The sequence below is a fragment of the Elephas maximus genome, chromosome 4, assembly GCF_024166365.1.
Source record: "Elephas maximus indicus isolate mEleMax1 chromosome 4, mEleMax1 primary haplotype, whole genome shotgun sequence".
In the NCBI taxonomy this organism is placed as follows: Eukaryota; Metazoa; Chordata; class Mammalia; order Proboscidea; family Elephantidae; genus Elephas; species Elephas maximus.
The window spans coordinates 64,047,658-64,074,851 of NC_064822.1; the positions used below are offsets into that span (position 1 = coordinate 64,047,658).

General features: G+C 42.8%; 1 protein-coding gene across 5 annotated transcripts; it reads left to right on the plus strand.

Moving 5' to 3' along the window:
- On the plus strand, positions 1-26,476 carry PEX5 (peroxisomal biogenesis factor 5). Of its 5 annotated transcripts, none has more exons than XM_049882353.1 (16): positions 1-106; positions 727-889; positions 1,204-1,239; positions 1,735-1,867; positions 2,066-2,197; positions 12,536-12,641; positions 13,164-13,254; positions 13,659-13,769; positions 14,038-14,130; positions 14,494-14,589; positions 18,494-18,637; positions 18,847-18,917; positions 19,343-19,555; positions 19,893-20,058; positions 20,400-20,557; positions 20,733-26,475. In XM_049882353.1, the coding sequence occupies exons 2-16, from the start codon at positions 743-745 to the stop codon at positions 20,932-20,934; spliced, it is 1,899 nt and encodes a 632-aa protein (XP_049738310.1). In that variant the 5' UTR covers positions 1-106; positions 727-742; the 3' UTR covers positions 20,935-26,475. The 5 variants fall into 5 exon arrangements, with proteins under 5 accessions (XP_049738310.1, XP_049738308.1, XP_049738312.1 ...); XM_049882351.1 differs by having other exon boundaries at positions 14,470-14,589; positions 20,733-26,473; XM_049882352.1 differs by lacking the exon at positions 1-106 and adding an exon at positions 129-201 and having other exon boundaries at positions 14,470-14,589; positions 20,733-26,474.
- Positions 26,477-27,194: the final 718 nt, after the last annotated feature.

The window sequence follows — 27,194 nt, forward strand, 5'->3', positions numbered from 1 at the left end:
ACGGCCCCTTTAAGCCTGAGCCCCGCCCCCTGGCTCCCCCTTCTCTACCTTCCCCTCCCCCGCCAGTCCGGGTGCCCCGGCAGCTCTTGCGGCGCGGTGCGCGGCGGTAAGCAAAGGGTCCCGAGGGGGCGCGGGGACGAGTTCCCCGTCTTCCCCGCCCTTGCTGTGTCCTCGTGGGGCAGGGCCAGAGCAGATGGAGTGGTGGGGAGCGCGGGAGGGGTGGGCCGGGAGCGGGTCGAGCAGAGGGAGGGGCCCAGGTGACCTGGGGGAGGGGGTGGCCCCCCGTGGTGTTCAGCAGACTACCGGGGGGTGTCGGGGACAGGGCTTACGGTCAGGCGTTGTTACTCCCTTCTCGTGTCCGCCCAGTGTCCCAGTCCAGCGCGGTTGGAGAAGCGGCCCCTGTGGCCCTCTGGTGTCCAGGCCACTCCGTAGGGGGCGGGTGCTGGCCGGGTTCAGCCGGTCGAGACCACAGACGTGGAGGCTGCCGAAGAGGCCCAGGCTGAAGGCTGTGGCCTTTGAGGGGGCGGCGGGAGGGTCCCGGCACCCCTTGGAGGTCAGGCAGAGGTGTGGGCCACAGTAAAAGGCACAGGGGTGAAGAGTAGCCAGTGACCAGGGGCCTGACCCGTGAGGGGCCGATGTTTGCTAGCCTCCCCAATATGCGAGCTGAGTTGGGGGTTGGAGAAGGGTCTGTCTTCAGAACCTCAGTTCCAAACCTCTGCCCATCAGAGAGCTGGCGGTCACCATGGCAATGCGGGAGCTGGTGGAGGCAGAATGCGGGGGTGCCAACCCACTCATGAAACTGGCTGGGCACTTCACCCAGGACAAGGCCCTGCGACAGGAGGGCTTGAAGCCTGGCCCCTGGCCTCCAGGAGCCCCACCTCCAGAGGCGGTGAGTGGAAAGCCCAAGTGGTGGCTGGGATGGAACGTCCAGGTGTACACCTTGGATAACTAATTGCTTTCTTTATTGTGCTGCAAATAATAGTTACCATCTTTTTAATGAGTGTTTACTCAACATTATACTAAGCACTGTGCATTATTATATAGACGAAGTAAACAATTTTATACATAAAGAAACTGAGGCCCAGAGAAGTTATGTGACTTGTTCAAGTCATGTAACTAGTCAGTAGTAGAGCTGGAATTTTAACTCATGTTCAACTGATTTCGCCACTGTACCGTATTGCCTTCCTTTGTGTTCTGTCTTAGGTCTCTAAGCCTTTGGGAGTATCCTCTGAAGATGAGGTAAATATATCAGTGTCATTTCCACTGTAAACTGTTAAGCACTCGACTGCTAGCCAGTGGGTTGATAGTTTGAACTCACCCAGAGGTGCCTTGGAAGACTGTCCTGTTGATCTGCTTCCAAAGGTCACAGCCTTGAAAACTTTCTGCAGCAGTTCTACTCTGCACACATGGGGCCGCCGTTAATGGGCATTGACTTAACAGCAACTAACAACAACATTGTGCTTTTATTTTTAAACTTGCCTCACCCATATTTCAATCTTTGGTCTTCCCTGAACAAATGAGATTTGCTTTAGCTCTCCTGCTTGTTTTTTTTTTTTTTTTTATGTATTATTTGTTTCCAAATCTATGGAGAGTTAAGTTTCTCTCTCTAATTGTCTCCAGTTTCTATATTATCCTTTCATTGTATCTGACATCAGTATCTCTCATCCAGTGGACCCTGTCTCTTGCTGGGACTTCCCTGACCCCGTGGGTTCATTTCACTATCTTTTCTGACAGCTGGTGGCTGAATTCCTGCATGACCAGAATGCATCACTTGTATCCCGTGCCCCTCAGACCTTCAAGATGGATGACCTCCTGGCGGAGATGCAGGAGATTGAACAGTCCAGCTTCCGCCAGGCTCCCCAGAGAGGTGGGTTCAGAGTCTGGTGGGAGGGGAGGTCACCATTTTCTGTGTAGGCGGGGCCAAGGGGGTTCCAAATTTGAATGCTGATGACATTGTGGAACTGGATATAGAAGGAAACAAAAGGAGCATAGTGTTTTCATGTGCATTCAGGGTTACTTACTAGGCATAAAAGAAATAATAAGTATTTCTTTTTTCTGTTTTTAGCCCCTGGTGTGGCAGACTTGGCCTTGTCTGAGAACTGGGCCCAGGAGTTTCTTGCAGCTGGAGATGCTGTGGATGTAACTCAGGATTATAATGAGACTGACTGGTCCCAAGAATTTATCTCTGAAGTTACAGGTGAGACTCCTTATTGGAAAATCTGTAATGGTTTCAGTGGAGGCAATGAAAGTTCTATACTGCTCCCCTAATTCATTTAAGGGTACAGGGTGATTTCAGCTGTTTATTATTTTTCTGGCCTCTTGACATATTTTTATGTAGGGCATTTAGCATGATTTCCCTTAGGTGATAGTAGGGAGTCGAAATTTATATTAAGCAGAGGACTGAGTTTGAACTGGGTAAGAGATTTTTCCAAATCCGTATAGTTCAAACCCCAATGTGTGTGTGTGTGTGTGTGTGTGTGTGTGTGTGTACGTACATATATATGTACCACGAAGAATTAGGTCTACCTCTTTGTTATCTGGAACTTTATTACTACAGTTTGGTAGAAAGGATCCAGAGAGATTGGGTGGATGGCTGTGTTGCCCAGGAAGAGAAAAATATCTGCCAATAGCTTCTGTGATTCTGGCAATAAGTCATCTTGAATATAGTTGGGGCCTTGGAGAGTGGGGCTGTGGAGTTTAAAGCCAAGACCATACCTTGATGATAATAATAAAACTTAATAGCTAATATTTTGTTCAGGGCTTTGTGTCAAGTTGTTTAAATGCATTATGTATTTAATCCCTATGAGAATTCTTGAGGTCCTTACTGGTTTTATTTCCAGTTTATAGATAAGGAAACTGAACCATAGAGGTGAAGGAAATTGCCCAGCTTTGTAAGCGGTAGAGTTGGGATTTGACTCTGGGATGAATGATTCTCTTCTTTTTTGATTGGCCACAGACTTCAGGGTCTCAGCCAGGGCTTTGAACTGGTTTGAACCGGTTCAGTCACGACTGACAAAGTGAAACCAGAATAGACTTGAATTTTTAAAATTTGGATGATCCAGAACCATAACTGGAATGGGAAAAATTATGGGTTGAAGCTGGAATGGGAGACTTCGAAGAGGTGTGGTGAGCCCTTTCGGGAGGCTGATAGTTGAGGTTGGATTATTACCAGCACTGAGGAGAGTGACACACAAAGTGGTGCAGTTGACCACCATCTTTGAGCTGGGCACAGCTCTTTCCGACTCTGCACAGAATCCTATGGGCAAGACATTTGGTTGCTATGCAACATGTACACTGCCCTTGTTTTCTAAGAGGGAGATTAAGTTTCACGTAAGGTTTTGACCCATAATTTTTCCTGTTCTAGTTGTGGTTCTGGGTTACCCAAATTTTAAAAATTCAGATCTGTTCTGGTGTCACCTCCTTGGCCATGACTGAACTTGGAAGAACCAGTTTGAAGCCCTTGTCTCATGCTAACTTTTTCCTCTTTGAGATTGTCCATTGCGCACTTCATGCCTTGGGATTGATCCTTCTGTCTGTAAACCTACCTAATTTTTTCTTCCTGATTGGTTTCAAAGAGAAGCACCATTAGCCTTTTCCAATTTAAGAAATAAAAGAGAATGAGAGGCACAAGTGGAGAAAGTTACAACGATTCTAGACTCTAAGGGAGCTTATACCATCATAGTTCCTGAATTTTTCTGAGATGATAAATAGGACCTAATTAGTTTGTCTTCTATATCATTTAGAAAAAAAAAAAATATTGTGTTTAAGGTGAAAGTTTACACAGCAAATAAGGTTCCATTTAAGAATTTCTACACAGACTATTCAGTGGTGTTGATCACATTTTTCACAATGTGTCATCATTCTCATCCATTCCATCTGTACCATTTCTAATACTCTAGTTTCCCTGCCCCCTTACCTTCTCATTATTTTTGCTTTCCTTGCCCCCTTACCTTCTCATTTATTTTTGCTTTGGAGTAATTTTTTTAAAAAAAAATTTTAAATTTAATTTTATTGTGTTTTAGATGAAGGTTTACAGAGCAAATTAGTTTCTAATTAAACAATTTATGCACATTATTTTGTGACATTGGTTGCCAGCCCCATGACGTGTCAACACTTCCTGTCACCACCTTGGATTCCCCATTACCAGCTTACCTGTGTCCATCTGCCTTCTTGTCCTTGCCCCTGGCCTGGTATGCCCATTTAGTCTTGTTTTGTCTTACGAGCCTGTCTAATCTTTGAAGGGTGAACCTCAGGAGTGACTTCAGTATTGAGTTAAAAGGGTATTGGGGGCCATACTTTTGCGGTTTCCTCAGTCTCTGTCAGATTAGTAAGTCTGTTTTTTTTGTGTGAGTTAGAATTTTGTTCTACATTTTTCTCCAGCTCTGTCTAGGTCCCTCTATTGTGATCCCTGTCATAGCGGTCAGTGCCATCTAGTTGTGCTGGATTAAATCTGGTGGAGGCTGTGGTAGCTGTGGTCCATTAGTCGTTTGGACTAATCTTTCCGTTGTATCTTTGGTTTTCTTCCTTCTCTTTTGCTCCAGACAGAGTGGGACCAGTAAGACGTATCTTAGATTGTTGCTCAGAAGCTTTTAAGACCCGAGACACTACTCACCAAAGTAGGATGTAGAACATTTTCTTTATAAACTGTGTTATGCCAGTTGAGCTAGATGTCCTCTGAAACCATGGTCCCCAAGTCCTCAGCCCAAGTAATTCAGTCCCTCAGGGAGTTTGGATGTGTCTCTGAAGCTTCCATGAGCTGTGCTGACTTCCCTGATATTGTGTATCATCTTACCTTTCGCCAAAGTTACCACTTATCTATTGTGTAGTTAGTGTTATTCCCTCCCTGCCTCTCCCTTCCCTCAAAACCATCAAAGATTGTTTTTGTGTGTAAACCTTTACATGAGTTTTTATAATAGTGGTCTCATACAGTATTTTTGTCTTTTCGTAATTGACTTATTTCACTCAGCATAATGCCTTACAGATTCATTCATGTTGTGAGGCATTTCACAGATTCATCGTTGTTCTTTATCGTTTCTTAGTATTTCATTGTGTGTAGGTACCATAGTTTGTTTATCCATTCATCTGTTGATAGGCACTTAGGTTGTTTCCATTTTTTTGCTATTGTGAATAATGCAGCAATGAGTATGGGTGTGCATATGTCTATTCATATGATGGCTCTTATTTCTCTAGAATATATTCCTAGGAGTGGGATTGATGAATTGAATGGTATTTCTATTTCCAGCTTTTTAAGGAAGTGCCATATCGTTTTTCAAAATGGTTGTACCATTTTACACTCCCATCAGCAGTGCGTAAGAGTTCCAATCTCCCCGGTCCCTCTCCAACATTCGTTATTTTTTGATTTGTGCCAGTAATGTTGGGGTGAAACGGTATCTCATTGTAGTTTTGATTTGCATTTCTCTAATGGCTAGTGATCGCGAGCATTTCCTCTTGTGTCTGTTAGCTGCCTGGATGTGTTCATTGGTGAAGTGTCTGTTCATATCCTTTGTCCATTTTTTAATTGGATTGTCTTTTTGTTGTAGAGGTATTGGATTTTCCTATGGATTTTAAAGATTAGACCTTTGTTGGATTTGTCATAGCCATTTTTTTTCCCCAGTCTGTAGGTTCTCTTTTTACTCTTTTGTTGAGCATAAGTGTTTAATTTTTAGAAGATCCCAGTTATCTAGTTTATCTTCTGGTGTTTGTGTATTGTTAGTTATGGTTCATATCTTATTTATGCCATGTATTAGGGCCTCTAGCATTGACCCTATTTTTTCTTCTATGGTCCTTGTAGTTTTTGGTTTTATATTTAGGTCTTTGATCCATTTTGATACAGTTTTTGTGTATGGTGTGATGTTTGTGGCCTGTTTCATTTTTTTACAGATGAACATCCAGTTTTGCCAGTACCATTTGTTAAAAAGACTGTCTTTTCCCCATTTAATGGACTTTGGGCCTTTGTTGAAGATCAGGTCCCTGCAGGTGGATGGATTTACATATGCGTTCTCAGTTTCTGTTCCATTGGTCAATCTATCTGTCATACCAATACCAGGCTGTTTTGACTATCGTAGCTATATAATAGCTTTAGTAATTTTTAACCATTTGGTCTTATATAGGTGATTTTTTTTAAAGAAGCTCATTATTCATGGTAATAATCTTTATTTATGAGCCAATCTGTTATTTAGTTAAAAGGTGACCTCAACGGATATTTTCGGTTTAAGGTTTAAAGCTAATCTCAGGGCAGTAGTCTTGGGGAATCTCTAGTCTCAAACAGTCCAGTAAGTCTGGAATTTTTTAAGAATTTGAGTTCTGTTCTACATTATTCTCCCACTCTGCCAGGATCCATCTACTGTGGCTGTGATCAGAATGGTTGGTAGTGGTAGCTGGGCACCAACTAGTTCTTCTGGTCTCAGGGTAGATGAGGCTGTAGTTTGCATAGACTATTAGTCCTGTACACTACTTTTTTCTCTGAGCCTTTGTTTCCTTTCTCTTTTGTCTGGACAAGTAGAGACCAATAGTTGTATCATCACTTTGGGATATAGTACACATACTTTACTATTGCTGTCAAGTCAATTCTGACTCATAGTGACCATGTAGGAAGAATAGAATTGCCCCATAGGATTTCCAAGGCTGTAATCTTTAGAGGAGCAGATTGCCACATCTTTCTCCGGTGGAGCAGCTGGTGGGTTTGAACTGCCAACCTTTGGGTTAGTGGCCGAGTGCTTAACTACTGCACCATCAGGGCTCATTAGAACATACACTTTATGAGGTATATTATGCCAGTTAACTGAGTTGTCACACGAGACTATGGTCCTAAGCCTTCAAACCCAGAAAACCAGGTGTTTGGTTATGTCTAAGAAGTATCTGGAAACCCTGGTTGCTTAGTGGTTAAGAGCTATGGCTGCAAACCAAAAAGTCGGCAGTTCAAATCCACCAGGTGCTCCTTGGAAACCCTATGGGGCAGTTTTGCTCTATATCTTGGGTTGCTGTGAGTCAGAATCAACTCGACGGCAGTGGGTTTGGTTTTTCTTAAGAAGTATCTGTAACTGTGTCCCCTATGTGTTTTATTATATATATGGATATACCTGCATGCACACACATACCTGTATGTACATATGCCTGTAGATATATCTGTCTGTGTGCACGTACGTGCCTACATATTTGTACCTATACACATATGCCTACGTACATACTTGTGTAAGTATACACATTCTTTGATTGGTGTTGCAAAATTATATTTGTCATATCCTTTACCAAAAACATCCTTATCTCTTGTGCATTTCTTAGTGACATCATTTACCTTGGTGAAGCTGTGTGCACTTCATCCACATCCTATGCTGCCTTTCCCATCACCAAAAATAACAAGCATCTGCTAACTCAAGAGTGCTTCCTCTTCTTCCCCCTGAACCATCCCTGATAACCACCAATGAGTGTTGGTCTCTGTATATATATCTATTTTTGTCTTGTAAAAGTACACTCGTACAATATTTGTCCTTTCGTCACATCACTTTTATTCTTTTAAAAGATAGGGCTTTCTCCATACATAAAAGAGAAAAGCCCCAAAAATCTAACCACTAAAGCTCACCTTTAATAAAAGCTATTGGCCCCTTTTGTCATGACTCCTTTTCCCAACCATAAGTTGGAGTTGAGGTAGAACAATAAGTACTCTTGGCTTCATTAATAATATTAAGTACTTTATAATCTTAAACACATTTTATGTTCATAGTTAACCTTGTAAGGTATTTCTCCCATTTTATAGATGAGGAAACTAAGATTTGGAAAGGCTAAATACTTTGTCCAAAATCATTTAGTAACAGAAATGATATTCAAACTCATGTCTGTTTTACTCTAGGTTCCAGAGTCTTCTCTGGAGAATTGCTTGACGTTAACCAGAGCCATAGCAAAGACGCTCCTCCAGACAGAAACTCTCAGTTTTTCACGCACATCATAGACTTAGGTGCTGCCTCTTACCACAGAGAGGCTTCTGTTGTAATGTGGGCATCAGTCGTTTTTTGATGACTCAGGAAAAAAATCATTGCTACATGTGTGCATTGAGATGGATGAGATTTTTGTTACAAATACCTGAATTGCTTGCAACCAGTGAAATCTTCCTTAACCTGTAAATGTAAATCAACTGTGGAAAAAGATGTTGGACCTGTCTAACTTGTTAAATCCTCTTTGGAAGGTCTCTCTTCTATTTTTTATGTTCATTTGGCACTGTGCCTGCAACACAGAGGCAGGGACACAGGAAGCAGGAAAAAGAAGTTGAGCTGTTTGGGGTCTGCCTTCATAAAAATGTCTTATTGAAGTAGTATATTGTTTTGTGTGTAGTAAGTCTTGAGTATTTATTGAATGATTGGAGATCTAGGAGATTTAAAGGAAGTCGATTTTCTAGTAATATTTTTTATCATCCTTCTCATAGCATTTGTGGGTGACATGAATGATACAGGTTAATGATGGATAAGTAGCTTTTAAGATGAGGGAAGGTTATAGTCTTTAAATCTTTATTGTTATTGTTTAATCTCCATTGTTAAGATCCTAGAATCCAGTTTAAAAGGAACCTTGAATTTCTTTTCTGTTTTGTTTTATGTTTTTATTTGGAAATATAGTTTCACCAGAATTTGCCAAAAAATAGAAAAAAAGTACAGGGAGGTTCTGTGTACCTTCACCTAATTTCTTCCACTGTAACATTTTTTTCCTTAAATTGTACTTTAGATGAAGGTTTACAGAGCAAATTATTTTCTCATTAAACAGTTAATACACATACTCTTTTGTGATGTTGGTTGCCAACTCCCCGACATGTCAACACTCCCCTTCTTGAGCTTGAGTGGCCTCTTACCAGCTTTTCTGTCCCTTCTGCCTTCTCATCCCTGTCCTTGAGCTGGGATGCCCATTTCATCTTTTTATGGGCCTGTCTAATCTTTGGCTGAAGGGTGATTGAACCTCAGGAGTGACTTCAGTACTGAGTTAAAAGGGTGTCCAGGAGCCACACTCTCAGGGTTTCTTCAGTCTCTGTCAGACAGTATGTCTGGTCCTTTTTTTTTGTGAGTTAGAATTTTCTACATTTTTCTCCAGCTCTGTCCGGGACCCTCTGTTGTGATTCCTGTCAGAGCAGTCAGTGTTAGCTGGGCACCATCTAGTTGTGCTGGACTCAGTCTGGTGGAGGCTGTGGTAGTTGTGGTCCATTAGTCCTTTGGACTAATAATCTTTCCCATGTGTCTTTGGTTTTCTTTCTTTTCTCTTGCTCCAGACGGGGTGGGACCGGTGGAGTGTCTCAGATGGCTGCTCACCCATTGTAACATTTTGTATAATTATAGTAAACCAAAAACCAAACCAAACCCAGTGCCGTCGAGTCAATTCCAACTCATAGCAACCCTATAGTACAGTATCAAAATAGGGAAATTGCCACTGGTACAATCCACAGAGCTTACTAGATTTTACGAGTTTTACATGTACTCATTTCTGTGTGTATGTGTATAGTTCTGTGCAGTTTTATCGTGTGTAGATTTGTGTAACTACCACCACTATCAAGATATAGTCCCGTTCTAGCACTGCATGAAGCTCATTTTTCAGTCTGTCATACATATGTGTGTATATATATATTTAAATTTGATTTTGGTGTTGACATTTTTTGATGGAATGTTCCCTTCCCCAAATCTTCTGGACCAAATAGTTCTCCCTCAGCTCCGGGGATGAAACATATCTGTCAGGGTTTTTGAATTTAGACGGCCTCAGCTAATGTGGTGTATGAGGTTCATGTGATGATCACGAGAGGTAAATCTGCACTTTCATAGGAAAAGCAATGGGCAGCAGTAGCAGAAGGTGATTAACAACAGACTTCCCTGGATGGTGGAGGAAGAGGCTATGGAATAACACTCTTTTTGTGACATTTTCTGTTTTTGGTATGGACTTGCCATGAGCAGGCAATAATGATAATGATAGCTAATATTTGCTTTATATATGCATTATCTCATTTAGTCTCACAGCAACCTCTATGAGGTATTACTATTATCTCTATTTCATAGATACGGAAATGGAGACTTAGAGGGGTTAAGTAACATATCTGAAGACACACAATGAGTAAGTGGTGGGATCTGACTTTAGCCCTGGTGGTGTAGTAGCTAAGAGCTTGGCTGCTAACCAAAAGGTCGACAGTTTGAATCCAGCAGCTGCTCCTTGGAAACCCTGTGGGGTAGTTCTGCTCTGTCCTATAGGGTTGCTGTGAGTTGGACTCGACAGCAACGGGTTTGATTTTGGGTAGTCTGACTCTGGAACCTCCATTCTTTACCACAGTGCTATACAGCAAATAGAAACTTCCATGGATGAGGGTAGGAAGTTTTGAGTTTATGAGTTTTGAGGTTGGGGTAGATATGCCTAGAAGGAATGAATACACAGTGAGAAGCCAAATGATCTAGAGCTAGAGGTGGACATTCTGAATTGGATACATGGTATCTAGGTTGTTGGTTCTAGCTCTGCTCATCTATGTGACCTAGAAAAGTCCCTTCCTTTCCTTAGGTCTTAGTAACTTCAATCCCAGAGGTATTCAAATGGATCTGATTTTGTGTGCGAATTTCTCAAAAAGATTGTGAAGGCCAAATGTTATTCTTTTGGTTATTTGATTTTGACTCCTTTGTTGGAGCAAGTTTCCAGTGCCAGAAAGGTCTGGATCTTGTGGCTAATATGGCCAAATACCAAATAACCCCTACTTGAGGATGACCTTTTCTCACCTTTGGGGTTTTTTTTACCCTAATTCTGCCTCATGCCAGTTTTAAGGTCTAGATACTTTGTATTTTTTCTGTTGCTTCTTCTCTTTGAGAGGATCATTTCACAGAAATGGTGTTCTCTGTAATTTGAGAGCACTTGTGGCCAGAATATGTTTTTGGAAAATACTGTAGTTGAGAATCAGGAGTGACTGGAGAGTAAAGAGGAGGGACTGATTATTCTCAACAGAATGGAACCAGAGGACTGGGAGGTATTATAAATGTGTTTAAGTACCAGGCTTCTTCTTACTAGGTTTCCCCACTGTTCAGCCAACAGTCTAGTTAGGGCAAAGGAAAGAGAAACGTTGCCTTTAAGAACTAGTGAGGAGAATCTGGATACAAATGGTTGAGAGTCCTTGAAATTAAGGGACAAAATCCATGACAAAACAAAACAATACAACAAACAAAAAAATGCCAGCGATATCTTTTATTATATTAGTAATATATTACTCATTATTAGGCGTATTTTGAAAGTCTCGATCCTTTGTTTTTTCAGATTTTGAGATTACTTTCTTGGATGTTGAGATTACTTTGTTGAAATTATTCAGGCAAAGTTTCAATTCAAATGGAATAGAAAGTTCTGTTACACATTAATGTTGAGGATATAAATCTGCCTTCTCAGCATTAAAAGCAACGACAGTCAGATCTTCAAATTGGGAATAAAGATAGGATGGCCATTTCAGTATCTGGTTCGTGAAGATATGGACACAGGGCAGAAGGAAAGAACATCACGGACTCATGGCTTTCGACGTTTACTCATTCTTTAGGGTGGGCCTATTGGGATAATCTGTCTCTTTGCTCTTTTTTTTTCTGGCTCCACAGTAGTAAAGGGCAAAGTCCCAGAGGTTGAGAAACAGTTCAGCACCCTTATTCAATCTATTACTTTGATATGTTTATTCTGATGTTGCAGCAGTGCCCTTTGTCACTAGAGCTCCTAAGATAATTTCTAGAAATTGACTTAAAAACACAGCCACTAAAACCTAATCAAAGATGATAGAAGTCAGAATAGTATTTACCCCTGGAGGGTGGGGTGGATGAGTATTGACTGGGAAGGGGCATGAGAGAGCCTTCCGGGAAACTGAAGTTCTGTATGTTGATCTGGGTGGTGGTTATATGCATGTATTCATATGTAGAGGTTAATCACTACACTTAAGTTTGGTACACTTTATGTACTTCCATGTTTGTATGTTATACCTCATTTAAAAAATGAAAAAAAGCAAAAACAAGCATCCAGTGATAAGAGTGGGCATGGGTTTCTTTAATTCTAACCTAGCATTCTGTCTCTCACATTCTTTCAGTAGGTGTATCAGGATGAAATGAGGTTCCTTTTGTTGGGATGGTGTGACTCTGGACAGAGGGAGAACAGACCAGAGGCTTGACAGGGGCTCTTCTGTTCTCCCATAGCTCCTTATCTTTTCTGTGTAGTACCTTCAAGGAAGGTGGAGGCCCTGGTGCCTCTTCTTTCTTAATCAATGTCTCTGATACTTCAAGGAGGAGGGCTTGGTCCTTAATTCTTTACTGAGCCTTCTCATTTGGTCTTTCGTTCACAACTCTTAGTGAACTTCTTTGCTAGGCTCCTTAGGAATGGGCTGGATATTGAAGACGATGTTGGAGATATAGTAGTACAGTGTTTTCTTTTGACCAGGGGTCTCTGAGGAAGTCTACAGGGTTTTGTCTGATTTGGCTTAGTTGAGAGGATCAGCTGAATATGTGTAGTACTCTCCCTTTGCCTTGTCCTTCACTGAACCTGATGTAATTTCCCAACTCTCTGCTCATTGCAGACCCCTTGTCTGTGTCCCCTGCCCGCTGGGCGGAAGAATATCTGGAACAGTCAGAGGAGAAGCTGTGGCTGGGAGATCCTGAAGGGACAACCGCCACTGATCGCTGGTGAGTCCAGCTACTTCTTTCTGTATCCCTAGGAAAGGAGTATTAGACAGTTTTCCCACCTTCTCCCAATCTTCTCCATCCACATTCTCAAACCAGCTTGCAATCCCCTTTTTCTACTTGCATTTTTAAGGTTTCCACTTTCCTATTACTCCTATCAATTTACATCTCAAATGTCGTGAAGTCAAGAATCCTAACTATATCCTACCAAAAGTTGGCAACTTCACCTGTTGCACCCTTTTCCCTTTTTAGATTTGAACTCGCTATTGTCTGTTTTTTCTTTCTGCAGAGATGTGTTTGAGAAAGGGAGAGGTGAAGGGCTGTAGCTAGTACTTTCCCACTCTTGCCCAAATGTCCTTCTTTAATGTGAATAGGAATTGGTAGGCCTTGGACAAGAGAGTGGAGTAGTGTCCCTTTCTCTCTCCCACCATAGGAACTGTACCTGCCACGGGCTGGGAGTGGGGAATAGCAGGGAAGGTGATGGCAGACTGATGTGTAAAGTGAGCCTGTCCTTCCCTGTTCCAGGTATGATGAATATCAGCCTGAGGAGGATCTGCAGCACATGGCCAGTGACTTTGTAGCCAAGGTGGATGACCCCAAATTGGCCAACTCGGAGGTGAGCCACATCCCACTGCTTCTTTGCCCAGCAGAGCTGTTCTTGGAAGGCAAGACTCTGCTTCTCTTACCTGAGTTCAGTTTAAAGAGAGGCAGATGAAATCCTGGGTCATTTCCTTCCTGTCCAGAGAACAGAGACTTAGGATCCTGCTTCTCCCTTCCAGTATTCTTTCCGTCATTTCCTTGCCTACAAACCCGTTTCTCTTTTCTGATGCTTTCTCAAACCTTTAGAGCCAGAAATCCCTTTCTTTTTGGCCTCTACTTTTCTCAGGGTCATTAGCATATCTTGTCAGCTGCTAGGGGTGGTCAGGGGGAGGGGAGAGTGCAGGGTCCTCTTGGGCATGGTTGAGAGTATACCCCTGGAAGTCCTCTCCCAAGTGGCCTATGTGTGTCTCTGTGCCCCAGTTCCTGAAATTCGTGCGGCAGATTGGCGAGGGGCAGGTGTCCCTGGAGTCCGGTGCAGGGCCGGGCCGAGCTCAGGCAGAACAGTGGGCAGCAGAGTTTATTCAGCAGCAGGTAGGATATTGGCACATCCCAGTCCCACTTCAGAGCCAGCTGGTGCTCCAGGCCTTGGGCTTAGTGTTCATTGGTCCCAGATGGGGTAGGGATTGTTATTGCCAGCTTCTCTTGTTAGTGTCCAGGTCCTGAGTGGGTGGGAAAGAGATTCTGAGAATGCCTTTTTTCTCAGAAATGTTGAGGTCGTTGGTGGTTAGTGGGTGTTGAGTTGGTGTTCAGTGGATAGAAAGGTGGTGGTGGTAGTCCTGACTAGCCTTCTTTGTCACAGCATACATCAGAGGCCTGGGTTGACCAATTCACGAGACCAGTAAACACATCTGCCCTTGATATGGAGTTTGAACGAGCCAAGTCAGCAATAGAGGTGAGAGCAGATAGTGCAGGAGCAGGTACCCAAAGAGAAAACACGCTTTTGACGGGAGTGGGTGTATTAACATCAAAGATGATGAAATTGCATTTTTAGTATTCCTGGGTCATCTGGGTCAGAATCGCTTGGGGAGTGGGGTGGGTGTCTTTTAAAAATGTCAGTTCCAAATCTCTGGGGATAGAATCTGGAAATCCGTGTTTTAAAAAATCTCTTCAGATGTTTCTTAAACATATTGAAATTTAACAACTACTGCCCTGGGAGTCCTCGTGGGCTTGAGGGTAGGGTGGGGTGGTCACGATGAATCTCCCTTTTGCATCTCCCTTCCCCTCCTTACAGTCTGATGTCGATTTCTGGGACAAGTTGCAGGCAGAGCTGGAGGAGATGGCAAAACGGGATGCTGAGGCTCACCCCTGGCTGTCCGACTACGATGACTTCACAGCTGCTTCCTACGATAAGGTAAGATCTTGCTTTTCAGGTTCCAGAATTTCCTTTTTTTTATTGTCTCCCCTTTAATCCTATATTCGAAAGCTACTCACTTGACCCCTTTCCATGAAAAGAAGCCTGAATCATTTCCTTGCTGCTGCGCTCCTTCAGTAATTGAGTGTGTAGTTTATTCTTGGGCTACCAAGGTGAATATAATCGTGCTTGTCAAATAATGACTAAACAGTGGCATGCTATAGTAGAGGCTTGCGCGTGATGCCTTAAGAGCATAGACGAAGGAGCTTTGCTTAGGTGGTCAGACTGAACATTTCAAGAAGGTTGCCAACTCCTCAGGTAGGGAGCGGTAGTCGGTAGACCATTCCTCTGCCTCCACATCTTAGCATCTTTTTTAACTCACAAGTTTATTTTAAGTTCTAATCTCTTTTAATAGGCAGTAGTGGGTGGGTGGAGTCATTTGTCTCAATTCAGGGTTTACAAAGAATTATATTAAATATTTTAGATGTTAGGAAATTTCCCACCAGTCAGTGGTGAAACGTGGTCGAATTTTGCATATAGCGTGTGCTATTGACTTACAAGCTTATGTTATATCAGGGCTGTCACTGTAAAAAGACAAATCTACTTGTGGATTGTAGGGTACTTGGAATGCATGTAGTTAACAGGTGAGCCCCCGAGTTGAAGCCTGAGGGGGCAGGGAGAAAATTGCTTGGTTTTGAAAAAAAGCAAACTGGGGAGGTGAGTAGTGATGTCTTTTTTTCAGCTTAGATCTGGTTGGGAAATGATTCTGGGGTGAGAACCAGGGCCTGAGATATGACACAAAGCAGGATGCTGGGGCTGGACCGTGATATAATGAGGGAGCTGTGCAAAGATAGGAAAGAAGAAAGTTAAGAATAACTTAAAAAATGCTAGGATTTGAGAACCAATGAAAAATTTTTAGACCTAGGAAAAACATGATTTTGCTTATTATTCCAGCCTGATTCCTTGTTTTTTTTTTTTTTCTTCCTGAGAACAATTCTGTGATATAATAGAGAAGAGAGCTTACTTCTTGGAACCCTGCCAAAGTTTTGCCCTAATGAGTTTAATTCTGTAGAACCCTGATGAGGAACTGAAGGAAATACCTGGAGATAATACTTTTATTAATTTGTACTAACAGTTTAATAAGTTGTGTAAGTCCCATTAACTTATAAATGGCATTATAAATTTTAGATAAAAAATTCCATTCTTTTGATATAAATGTAGACATAGTAGTAATTTCATATGAACAGTGTTTCCTCTTAAGACTTATTACTCATATCTATGATATCCTGGCTGGAATATATTTTTCAAGTAAAAACTTAAAAATATAGTTGTTTTTAGATTCTTGAGCCCTATTCGATATCATTGATACCTTGGAATATTGCAAAATTAGAATTGGAAACACTTGCATTACTCTTCCACAAAAAACACTGTGCTTTATTACTCACTAATAGAGAACAATTTAGAGTCTGTCTGGCTTTATGTTAACTAATATTGAGTTATATGTAAATATAGTACTTAAAAAAATATATGGATCTGATTCTGGTTGTCAGATGAATTCATGAGTCTTTTTGTACTAGTTTTTATTGAATTTTCAGAGACAACTTACATCTGTAGCTCAAGCAGATATTTTATACTCTGACCATTAAGTGGGGTTTCTGTGGTGGGACAGACTCTTAGCAGTGACTGTTTCCGCAGTATGATCCTATGAGATTTTGGAGTGGATGAGAGTATGGACCAGTCATGGTGATTGACTTTTCAGGCTGCAGCAGCAATGCCAAGCTCATCCTGCATGTTGTGGGTTGCTGAGAGTTCCTCCGGAATCCTCTTTTTTTCATGTGTGTGTATATTCTAATTTTGGAAAGTTCTTCTCTGATCAGCAATGTAGGGAGGCTAGATAGCATGGACAGGGAACATTCTTAGAGGATCCAGTGGTTGCAAGATGATGGCATTGATTTGTTGCATTGAAGACACAGAGAGCATTCAGATCACTCCTGTTGTCATATACAGGCTATTATATCTTAAGGAAGTATCCAGAGCAATGAGGATAATATCAGTTTATGACTAGTATTTTAAACTTTTTGATAAGACTTTGGTGTATATTCTCATTTGATGCTCTCAATAGCTCTGAGAGGCAGAAATTATTTTCATTAGGAAATTGACTTATAGATGGCAGTAGTCTTTGCTTCCTACTGGGTGGCTTCACATACGGATTGATGATGGACAGTAGTTAATGTTGAATGCAGAAGGATTATTCTAATGAACTTTAATAGCCGAGGGCAGGGGTCGACAAACTGGCCTCCAGGCCAAATCCAGCCCACCACCTGTTTCTATACGGCCTGTGAGCTGAGAATAGTTTTTAACATGTTTAAATATTTGAAAAAAATCAAAAGAAGAATAATATTTTGTGACATGTGGAAATGATAGGAAATTCAAATTTCAGTGTCCATAAATAAAGATTTCTTTTTGGAGCACAGCTATGAGCATTTGTTTACATATTGTGTGGGGCTGCTTTTGAGCTACATGATGAAGTTGGATGGTTCTGAAAGACCCGCAAAGTCTGAAGTATTTATTGTGTGGCCCTTTACAGAAAAAGTTGACTGATCCCTGGTCTAGGGTCGTTTTCTACCTTTGGAGTTTTTATATCATACGAAGATGTCCCAAGAACATACCTATTCTCAAGATGAATATCCTTTTTATATTTATACATTTATCCCAAATCCATCTCTTATTATGTGTCATGCTTCTTAAACCTCCATTATAATTATTTAATTTCCCTTTGTGACAAATAATTTGCTTTTTATGATTTCTACTAGTTTAGAGCTTTGCTGGCAAGATGTATGTTTCTGGTTCTTCAGCAATTTCACAGTAACATCAAAAAGGGGCCTCATGTCTTTATTATGTATAGTTTCATTCTAATTTGTCCTTAACTGCATTTAGAAGGGCCCAGCCTGATATTTTGCATCTTTTTATTTTGAGGCATTGTTTCACGATGATGACCATTTATTCCCCAAAAGGAGCATTCTGCTCACTTGTCCCAGGTCATACTGCTTCATAGTGAATCCCATCTAACCTTATTACCCCTGCTGAACTTAAAATACGCGTGGACAGAGCTTTGCAGATAGCATTATCGTTCTTTTCTCACATTAAAATCCTCAACTGGAAGTGGCAGTGTAAACAGAGAACAATGTCTTTTGGAAGTATTCTCTGCCACCAGGATTTTGGCATCCAGCTTTCATTTAGTACCAGATACCGATTAATATTAATAATTACTGAGAATGAAATTGGGAAATAAATTAAAAATTGCGGAGTGTTTTCAACACATGTTATCCACTTGATGCACAGGATGACTCTATGAGCAAGGTAAGAGTTGCAGTTGAATGGCAGGACCTCTGACTCCAAATTGCATGTCCTATAGAGTCGTTATGAGTTGGAATCGACTTGATGGCAATGGGTTTGGTTTGGTTTGGTTGGTTATGTATTATCACGTTGTAGGATAACGAGAAATGTACTTGGAAGAGTGAAGGAGAGCTTATCTCATTACTATTACTATAAGCAGGTCCTGTTCCGTGGCGAGAATTCAAGGATGTGGAAGTGCAAGCCTATGAAGACTTTCTAAAATAGGCTTATTCCTAGCCTGGGTCAGAGTCTGTAGACTTGCATAGTTCCCCAGTTATTGTGAACAGGAGATGGCAGTGTGAGCATGGTACTGAATGGTTTTACTTTAGTCGTAGGTGATCTCCTTTGTAATATGGAGAATTTGCCAACAGTTAATTCAGGTGTCTTTTAGGGGGCCTTCAGTTTCTTCTTCTCCACCTCTATTGTGGTTGTCATCCTCCCACCCCTCCTGCTCTGACTGTGATAGTTCTCTCTTAGAGGGTTTCTCACTTGCTTCCCTTCCTTGTAGGGGTACCAGTTTGAGGAGGAGAACCCCCTACGTGACCACCCTCAGCCGTTTGAGGAAGGGTTGCGGCGACTTCAGGAGGGGGACCTGCCGAACGCTGTGCTGCTTTTTGAGGCGGCCGTGCAGCAGGACCCTAAGCACATGGAAGTGAGTGACTCATTGCTCAGACCTCAGACTGGAGACTGCCTCCTCCGATTCTGAGGGAGGCTCCAAAATAGAATAGGCAGGTGGGTTAGGGCTGAGTGATGGCCTGGGGTGGAGGGGGTGAGAGCGAGATAGTGAGCAGGGGAAGCCAGAGTAAAGGAGGATGGAAAGGTGAATGCAAGGGGTGATGGAATCTGTCAATTTTCCTCTAGGCTTGGCAGTATCTGGGTACCACCCAGGCAGAGAACGAACAGGAACTGTTAGCCATCAGTGCCCTGCGAAGGTGAGTACACTGAAAGGCGGAGGCTGGGGATGGTTCCAGGGCTCTGCAGTAACCTTTAGAATGATGAGAGTCCAGACCCAGATCCTTGTCTTCTTTCTGGCCACTAACAGCAGTGTTTTCTTATGATAAAACTGTGAAGTTTGGAATGAGTTGGCGATAACTGGTTCCATTCCCTTCTTCAGCTTTTGATTTCTTTTGTGAGGCCATGGCTGGTTCCTTGGTCACTAAATCTTTTCCTCTTCTCAGGTCTGTAGCTTTTATTAACTTACATGTCAGGAGATTCCCATATCTTCCTGTATCTTAACCTGAGGGAGTTGGACAGGTGAGGTGGTAGATTTGGATTTCAAAGCTTGATTTGAATCTGTGGGCACTGATGGGTGCCAGTGTCATTGCTGATACCAAGTCTGCCATCTCTGTCCATACAGGTGTCTAGAGCTAAAGCCAGATAACCGGACAGCACTGATGGCCCTGGCTGTAAGCTTCACCAATGAGTCCCTGCAGCGCCAGGCCTGTGAAACTCTGCGAGACTGGCTGCGCTACTCACCCGCCTATGCCCATCTGGTGACACCTAGTGAGGAGAAGGCTGGTGGGGCAGGAGTGGGCCCCAGCAAGCGTGTCCTGGGATCTCTGTTGTCTGAGTGAGTATGAGGAGCTCCTGGGTCGAGAGATGATAACCTGAGTTTCAGATGGGAGGATGACCTTGGTTTTGGAAGTTTGGATACATTAAGACTCCAGGGTCTAAGAGTGGGATGAGAAACCCAGGATCAACTTGAAGGAGGTCTACATTCTACAGTGCATTGCTGGGCTGAAACAGAAAAACAGGTTTTTAGGTTAGAATTTGGGACTAGGCGGGATGGCTGATAGATCGATGGTTCTTGGGGATGTGATTGGCTGATTAAGGCATTATTTGGAGAGTGTGGAAATAAAAACATAGCTATCTATCTACTTTTTCTGCCTTTTTTTCTCCTTTTATAGCTCCATGTTTCTTGAGGTAAAAGAGCTCTTCCTGGCAGCTGTGCGCCTGGACCCTACGTCCATTGACCCTGATGTGCAGTGTGGTTTGGGAGTACTTTTCAACCTCAGTGGGGAGTATGACAAGGCCGTGGACTGTTTCACAGCTGCCCTCAGCGTTCGTCCCGATGTGAGCCTCCAGGGAAGAATGGAGATGGGATATGACTGTACTGTCTTGAAGAATTATTTGTTGGCACTTTTGGAGTCATGGTCTATTTTGTTCCAATGTCCAATATGCTGACTGCCTTAGGAGGAAAAGAAGTATGGGAGTCCAGGTCATCTGGATGTAAGGGAGTCTGCATGGAGTGAAGGGTTACACTGTGATCACACAGTGAGCTGTTGACAAAGGAATGGGATAGTAACACATGTCAGCATAAAACCAAGTAGTGAAGTGGGGTGGGGGTGGAGGGATGGGTAGAATTTGATCTGAGTCTAGCTCATGTTCCTGACGCTTCTACATCCCCATCCCAGGACTATTTGTTGTGGAATAAGCTAGGGGCCACCCTGGCCAATGGAAACCAGAGTGAAGAAGCAGTAGCTGCGTACCGTCGGGCCCTGGAGCTGCAACCTGGCTATATCCGGTCCCGCTATAACCTGGGCATCAGCTGCATCAACCTTGGGGCTCACCGGTGAGAGTATCTATTGAGTAATGAGTGAATGAACTCTTTCCCCCTGCCTTTGGTCCTAGCTCCTCGTTCAGTCATATGACTAACCAGCCCTAGCCCTTTCTCTCCACATGCCAACAGTCTGCCTACTTCCATTGCTGTTCTGCGCACCAGCTCTCATTCTTCTTCTTCCCTGCAGGGAGGCTGTGGAACACTTTCTGGAAGCCCTGAACATGCAGAGGAAAAGCCGGGGCCCTCGGGGCGAAGGAGGCGCCATGTCAGAGAACATCTGGAGCACACTGCGTTTGGCATTGTCTATGTTAGGCCAGAGTGATGCCTACGGGGCGGCTGATGCCCGGGATCTGCCTGCGCTCCTAGCTATATTTGGCCTGCCCCAGTGACAGTGGGATGGGCTGCCCTGTGAGTGTCCGCCTGGAGGGGTCTCTGCTCTGGATGTGACTCCCTCTCCCCAAACGGGCCTACCAAGGGGGTGGGCTGATGACCACAAGCGGTACGGCCTCTCAGGAGCTGCCTCAGTATAGGGGCAGGTAGTTCGTGTTCTAGTCCCTACGTAATTGTAGGAAAACGAGCTGTGTTGTCTCCGAGTCCCTTGGTAATTCAAGGGCCGTACATCCAGCTATACATCTCTCTGCTCATCATGCCCTTTCTTGGTGCTGCTTCTTGGGTAGGCCCATAGATAGAGGGTAACTGTTGTCCTCAGCTGCCGTTTCTTACAGGGCCTACCACATTTGTAATGTCTGTCTTTCCCCCCCACTTCTACTGGGAGTTGATGATAGTATAGCTTCCTTAGGCAGTTGTGTGTAGGAGGCCCTCCTATCTTGCACCTCTAAAGATGACTATAGCTGGGATAGGATGTGTTAGGGGTCGGCCTGCTTGATTAAATGTTGATGGGCTCAGCAGAGCTGAGTTTTGGTCGAGGTGCCCATAGTTCTGTCATCCTTGGATCTCTCCTGGCCGTGAGTTCAGATTCCCTGTGAGTACGATGCTGCAAGCAATAATGCTGGTATCATTATTGCAGGGGTCCTCTGGAGCTTATGTATGGGTCACCATGGGGCCAGGGCCTGTTGCTGCAGAGTGTTTGGGGGTAGGGGAGGAGGAAGGCTCATTTGGGGAATGAGCCTAGAGGGGATCAGATGGGATCAGATCAAAGGCTCTGTTCTGGGGGCTTTGGTGGGAGGACAGGGCAAGTGGGATGCAGGTTGTGAGGGCAGCAGTCCCCCCTCTTCTTAGAAAAATCTGTGTGTAGGAGTTGAGCTAGCTCTTCTGGAAGGTTGGTTGAGAAATTGCAACCTTGCCAAATCCCAGGCAAAGAGGGGTATCAGTGTTACTGTAAGCCTTTCCTGTACTTCTTGAAATATTTCTAGGGGAGAGTGTCAGAAAATCCCCCTCCTGCCTGTTACAAGGTGAAGTTTGAGGGAAGATGAGGGGGCGGCTTGTATTCTTCTCAGCTCTCCCGCGTGGGAAGATAAGTAATCCCCAGAAATGACTGCTAAGCCTCTTGCCTTGTCTTCAGTAGCTAATGATCAGAGAGATTTTTTTTTTTTTTAAATTGCCATGGTCTCAAAGTTCCATCCTGAAATCTATTTTTCTTTGTATGAATGTGTATATGATTTAAAAATAAAACTGTAAAGTATTTGTATGAAGAATAAATGGAGCTGACGTGGGTATGAGTCCTGTTGCTGGTCATGAAGGTGGGGGGCAAAAGGTGGGTGTGTGTTTGGAGGATTGGTATTCAACAGTTTTTTTCTTCTTTCTTTATCTTCTCAAAATCTAATTGGTATATTGATTATCCCTCCATCCATCTATTCAGTAATTATGGAGAACCTAATATTTGCTTGGAATTCTGGTGATGCAGTGTTTAAGAGCTTGGCTGCTAACCAAAAGGTTGGCAGTTTGAATCCACCAGCTGTTCCCTTGGAAATCTGCAGGGCAGTTCTACTCTGTCCTATAGGGTCTGTATGAGTCAGAATCAACTAGACAGTAATGAGTAATATATGCTTGGTGGTAATATGAATAAGATGGATGTCTTAGTCATCTAGTGCTGCCATAACAGAAATACCACAAGTGGATGGCTTTAACAAAGAGAAATTTATTTCCTCACAGTAAGGTAGGCTAAAAGTCCAAATTCAAGGCATCAACTCCAGGGGAAGGCTTTCTCTCCCTGTTGGCTCTGGAGGAAGGCTCCTTGTCCTCAAACTTCCCCTGGTCAAGGAGCTTCTCAGGCACAGGGAGCCCAGGTCCAAAGGACGTGCTCTGCTCCCGGTGCTGCTTTCTTGGTGGTATGAGGTCCCCAACTCTCTGCTTGCTTTTCTTTTATCTCTTGAAAGATATAAGGTGGTTCAGGCCACACCCCAGGGAAACTCCCTTTACCTTGGATCAGGGAGGTGACCTGAGTAAGGGTGGTGTTACAATCCTACCCTAATCCTCTCAACATAAAATTACAATCACAAAATGGAGGACAACCACACATGGCCTACCCAAGTTGATACGCACATTTTTTGGGGGGATGTAATTCAATCCATGACAGTGGACGAGGGCCCTGTCTTCATGGAGCCTATGGTGTATCAGGAGAGACAGATATTTAACAATCATATACATTTTTTACACTTGTATTACTACTACAAAGGAAAATACAGGGTGCTGTATAAAAGTTAAAGGTCTACCAACTGTGCTTGATTGCTAACCTAAAGGTTGGCAGTTTGAACCCACTTAGTGGCTCCGTGAAAGAAAGACCTGACGGTTTCCTTCCATAAAGATTACAGCCAAGAAAGCCCTGTGGAGCAATTCCAGCATGGATCTCTATGAGTTGGAATCAACACAACAGCAGTGAGTTAATACAGGTTTATATAGAAGTTTGGTGTTTATTATGAATTCCATGGGAGGATTTTGATTATTTTTCAGTGCTTAAGGCTTCTAAAGGAGCCGTGGTGGCGCAGTGGTAAAGTGCCCAGCTGCTAATCCAAAGGTTAGTGGTTTGTAACCACCAGCGGCTCTGCGGGAGCAAGGATCTGGCGATCTGCTCTTGTAAAGATTACAGCCTAGGAAATTGTATGGGGCAGTTCTGCTCTGTCCCATAGGGTTGCTATGGGTAGGAATCAACTCGATGGTACACAGCAACAAAAGTCTTCTAAAGGTTTTCATCTGGTTGTGCCTGATTTTACCAGGAACTGTATCAAGAACCGTATCAAGAATTAAAAAAAAAAGTTTTGGCCTAATATACTTTTGGGTGGAAAATTAAAATACAAACAAATAATTGTATTTGGAAATAGATGTTCATGGCCATATTAGAATAGAAAAATATTGAAAGAACTGGTTCAGTAAATTATTCAAACTGAAATATGTCTGTATTAAGGCAACAAATTACGATGACAGTAAATGATAATGTAATGAGCCAAAGTGGGGTGGGGTTTACTTCAAGGGAAAATGCATTGAGAAGAGAATAAGGGAATGTTCCAATATACTGAACGTGTGGGGATGATGAGCGATTTTCCCCGTTTCTTCATCCCATTGCCATCGAGTCGATTTGGACTCAGCGACCCTATAGGACGGAGTAGAACTGCGCCAAAGGGTTTCCAAGGCTGTAATCTTTATGGAAGTAGAGTGCCACCTCTTCCTCCTGTGGAGTGGTGGATTCAAACCACTGACTTTCTGTTAGCAGCAGAGTGCTTTAACCACTGTGCCACCAGAGCTCCTTCCTGCTTCTTTATACTTCTCTGTTATTTCCAAATTTTCTAATGCACGTGTAAAAGTTTAATAGAAAAGGAAAGAAAACCCACAGAGGGTAGGGGGTCCTGGCACCTGTGTCCTGGTTTCTGAACTGCCTAGACCTGAGAGCACGCTGGATCATCTGGGCGGCAATTTCCACATTGTAGATGTAAGAAGAAGAGTCTGGCTGAGTAAATGGTAGCTTGAGAGTTGAGCCAACCTCTGATTTAGGCTAAGTCTCCAGGTTTTTCTGCTTCACCTGCTTTTGGTAGGATGAAGATGTCCAATAGGATGCTCTCCTTGCATGGTTAGTATCTCTTGGTATGTCTTTTGAACCAAAATCAAATTTAGCCAGTATTTATTGAGCCCCTACCATGTGCAAGGAGTCCCTGGGTGGTGCAAAGGGTTAACACACTCAGCTGCTAACTGAAAGATTGGAGGTTTGAGTTCACCCAGGAGGCACCTTAAAAGAAAGGCCTGGTAATCTGAAAAAATCAGCCATTGAAAATCCTACGGAGCATCGTCTACTCTGCCACATGTGGGGTCACCATGAGTTGGAATCGGCTGAACGACAACTGGTTTGGTTTTTCAATGTGTACGTGTGTGTGTGAATATGTATCAAGCTTAAGAATTACATTTAGGAAAGAGCTCGCTAATGGTTACTGCTAGGTGGAAATGACCAGAAGCAGATAGAAACCTAGAAAAATTTTTGAGAAATTACATTGCAAAGATACCATAACTCTGGACTAAAAAAAACCCATTGACTGAGTTATAAAACAACCTTTGGGCCCTCTCCCTCCCCCCCCCCCAGTTTTATTTGCAGTTTTCAATCGCCTCATATACATGGGAAAGCTGGACGGTGAATAAGCAAGACCAAAGAATTTATGTGTTTGAAGTATGGTGTTGGCAAAGAATATTGAATATACCAAGGGACTGCCAGAAGAACAAATTTGTCTTGGAAGTAGTAGAGCCAAAAGGTTCCTTAGAAGTGAGGATGGTGAGACTTCTCACATACTTTGCACACGTTATCAGGAGGGACCAGTCCCTGGAGAAGGGCATCATGCTGGGTAAAGTAGAGGATCAGCAAAAGAGGAAGACCCTCAACGAGACAGATTGATACAGTGGCTTCAACAAATGGGCTCAAACATAGATTGTGAGGATGGTGCAGGACAGGGCAATGTTTCGTTCCGTTGTAAGTAGGGTTGCTATGAGTTGGAACCGACTCAATGATGGCACCTAACAACAGCAACAATGAACTGGAGGCATGCTCTTCAATGGCTACTTCGGATGTGGCCAAGGAAGATAATTGACAACGTCCCAAAGTGTGGATCAGGGGCCAAGGGGAGCAAGGAACAAGAGAGTTCTGTAGAACCGAATCAAGGTCTAATCAAGGGACTTCACCACTAGAATAGATGCCTTCAGAATGACTGCCTAGGGGGATTCCAGAATTGCTATGAACCATACCACCCATTTTTCCTCTTTCAGAATTGTCGTTTTCATTTCATCTCAAACCTGCTATTACATCCTAGATGTATGGGTGGGCAGATGAGTTTTTGTTTGTTTAGTTTGTGAGTAAACAGACCATGGAAAGGATATCCAGACTTGATGGAAAGGGTTGTACCTTTTCTGGATATCCTGGATTTTTAAGCTTGATTGATTCAGTGACTGATGGGAATTCTGGGCTTTCCCCCTAGCAGAAGTGATAAAGCTGTCCTACGTATGGAGAGATGGGAGCAAATGGATATTTGAGGCCAGAACAATGGAGTATGGCAGAGGTTCCATTGCTCACCAGTGTCCATGTTCTCCTCTTCCTGGGTACATGGAGAATACATTACCAGCTTCCTTGAATCTAGATGGGGCCATATGACTCATTCTTGCCAATAGAATGTGAGTAGAAGTAAGAGTATCACTTCTGGGCTGAGATGGTTATAAGTGGGTGTTCCATTTTCATTCTCTCTTCCATCCATCCATTGACTGAAATACCGAAGGTGAAACCTTAGAAAATTTGAAGCCAGACCGTGAAGGAGCCTGGGTTGCTGAATGAATTTGTGGACAGAGCACCCCTGCTGACCCACATTGGACTATGACATGAATGAGAAATAAATCCTATTACACCCCTGAGGTTTTGTGGTTGTTTCTTTCACCGTTTAGCTTTTTTCTAATACAATTAGGCATTATTGTTAAAAGCATCACCCCCTTTTAGTTTTCCACATTGGAAACTTTTAACTCCCAACTCTCATCAGCTGCTAAGTTGTAACTGGTTCTTTTTTAATTCTTTCTTTAAAAATTACTTATTTTGTAATATTTGAGACATACAAAGAATATATTTAATTTTTGTGATGGCAATAATGATTCTTTTCAACTTCATAGCAAGAATTCTATTAATGTTGAAACTGTGTGCTTTTCCTCTATTTTGTCTTCTTGCCATTTCCTGAGAAGTAACAACTACCCTGCTTTTTACAAAACAGTTTTATCATCTAACAACTTCACCAAGTTGTGAAGTAAGCTTCACAAAAGGACAGCTTGTTTATTTTTGAGTTTTCTAAAAATGGTATCATGCTGTTACAGTTTCCTGGGATTTGCTGTTTTTCATTTAATATCATGTTTCAATGACTCATTCATATTTCAGTGTACAGCTGCAGTTAATGGATATATCAAAATTTATTCACTCTTCTGTTGATGAACATTTAGGTTGTTTCCATTTTTTGGCTGAAGTAATGAGCAAATCGTTGCTAGGAACATTCTTATGGCTGTCTCCCGGTGCACATGTGCAAGAGATTCTTGGGAACATGCCCAAGCGTAGAATTGTTGGGTGTAGGATATGTGAATGTTTAATTTACAAGGTAATGGTGAATTGTTTCCAAAGTCAGTGTGCTGATTTGCATTCCCACCATCGTGTATGAGTTCTCTTTGTTCGGTATCGCTTCCACACTTA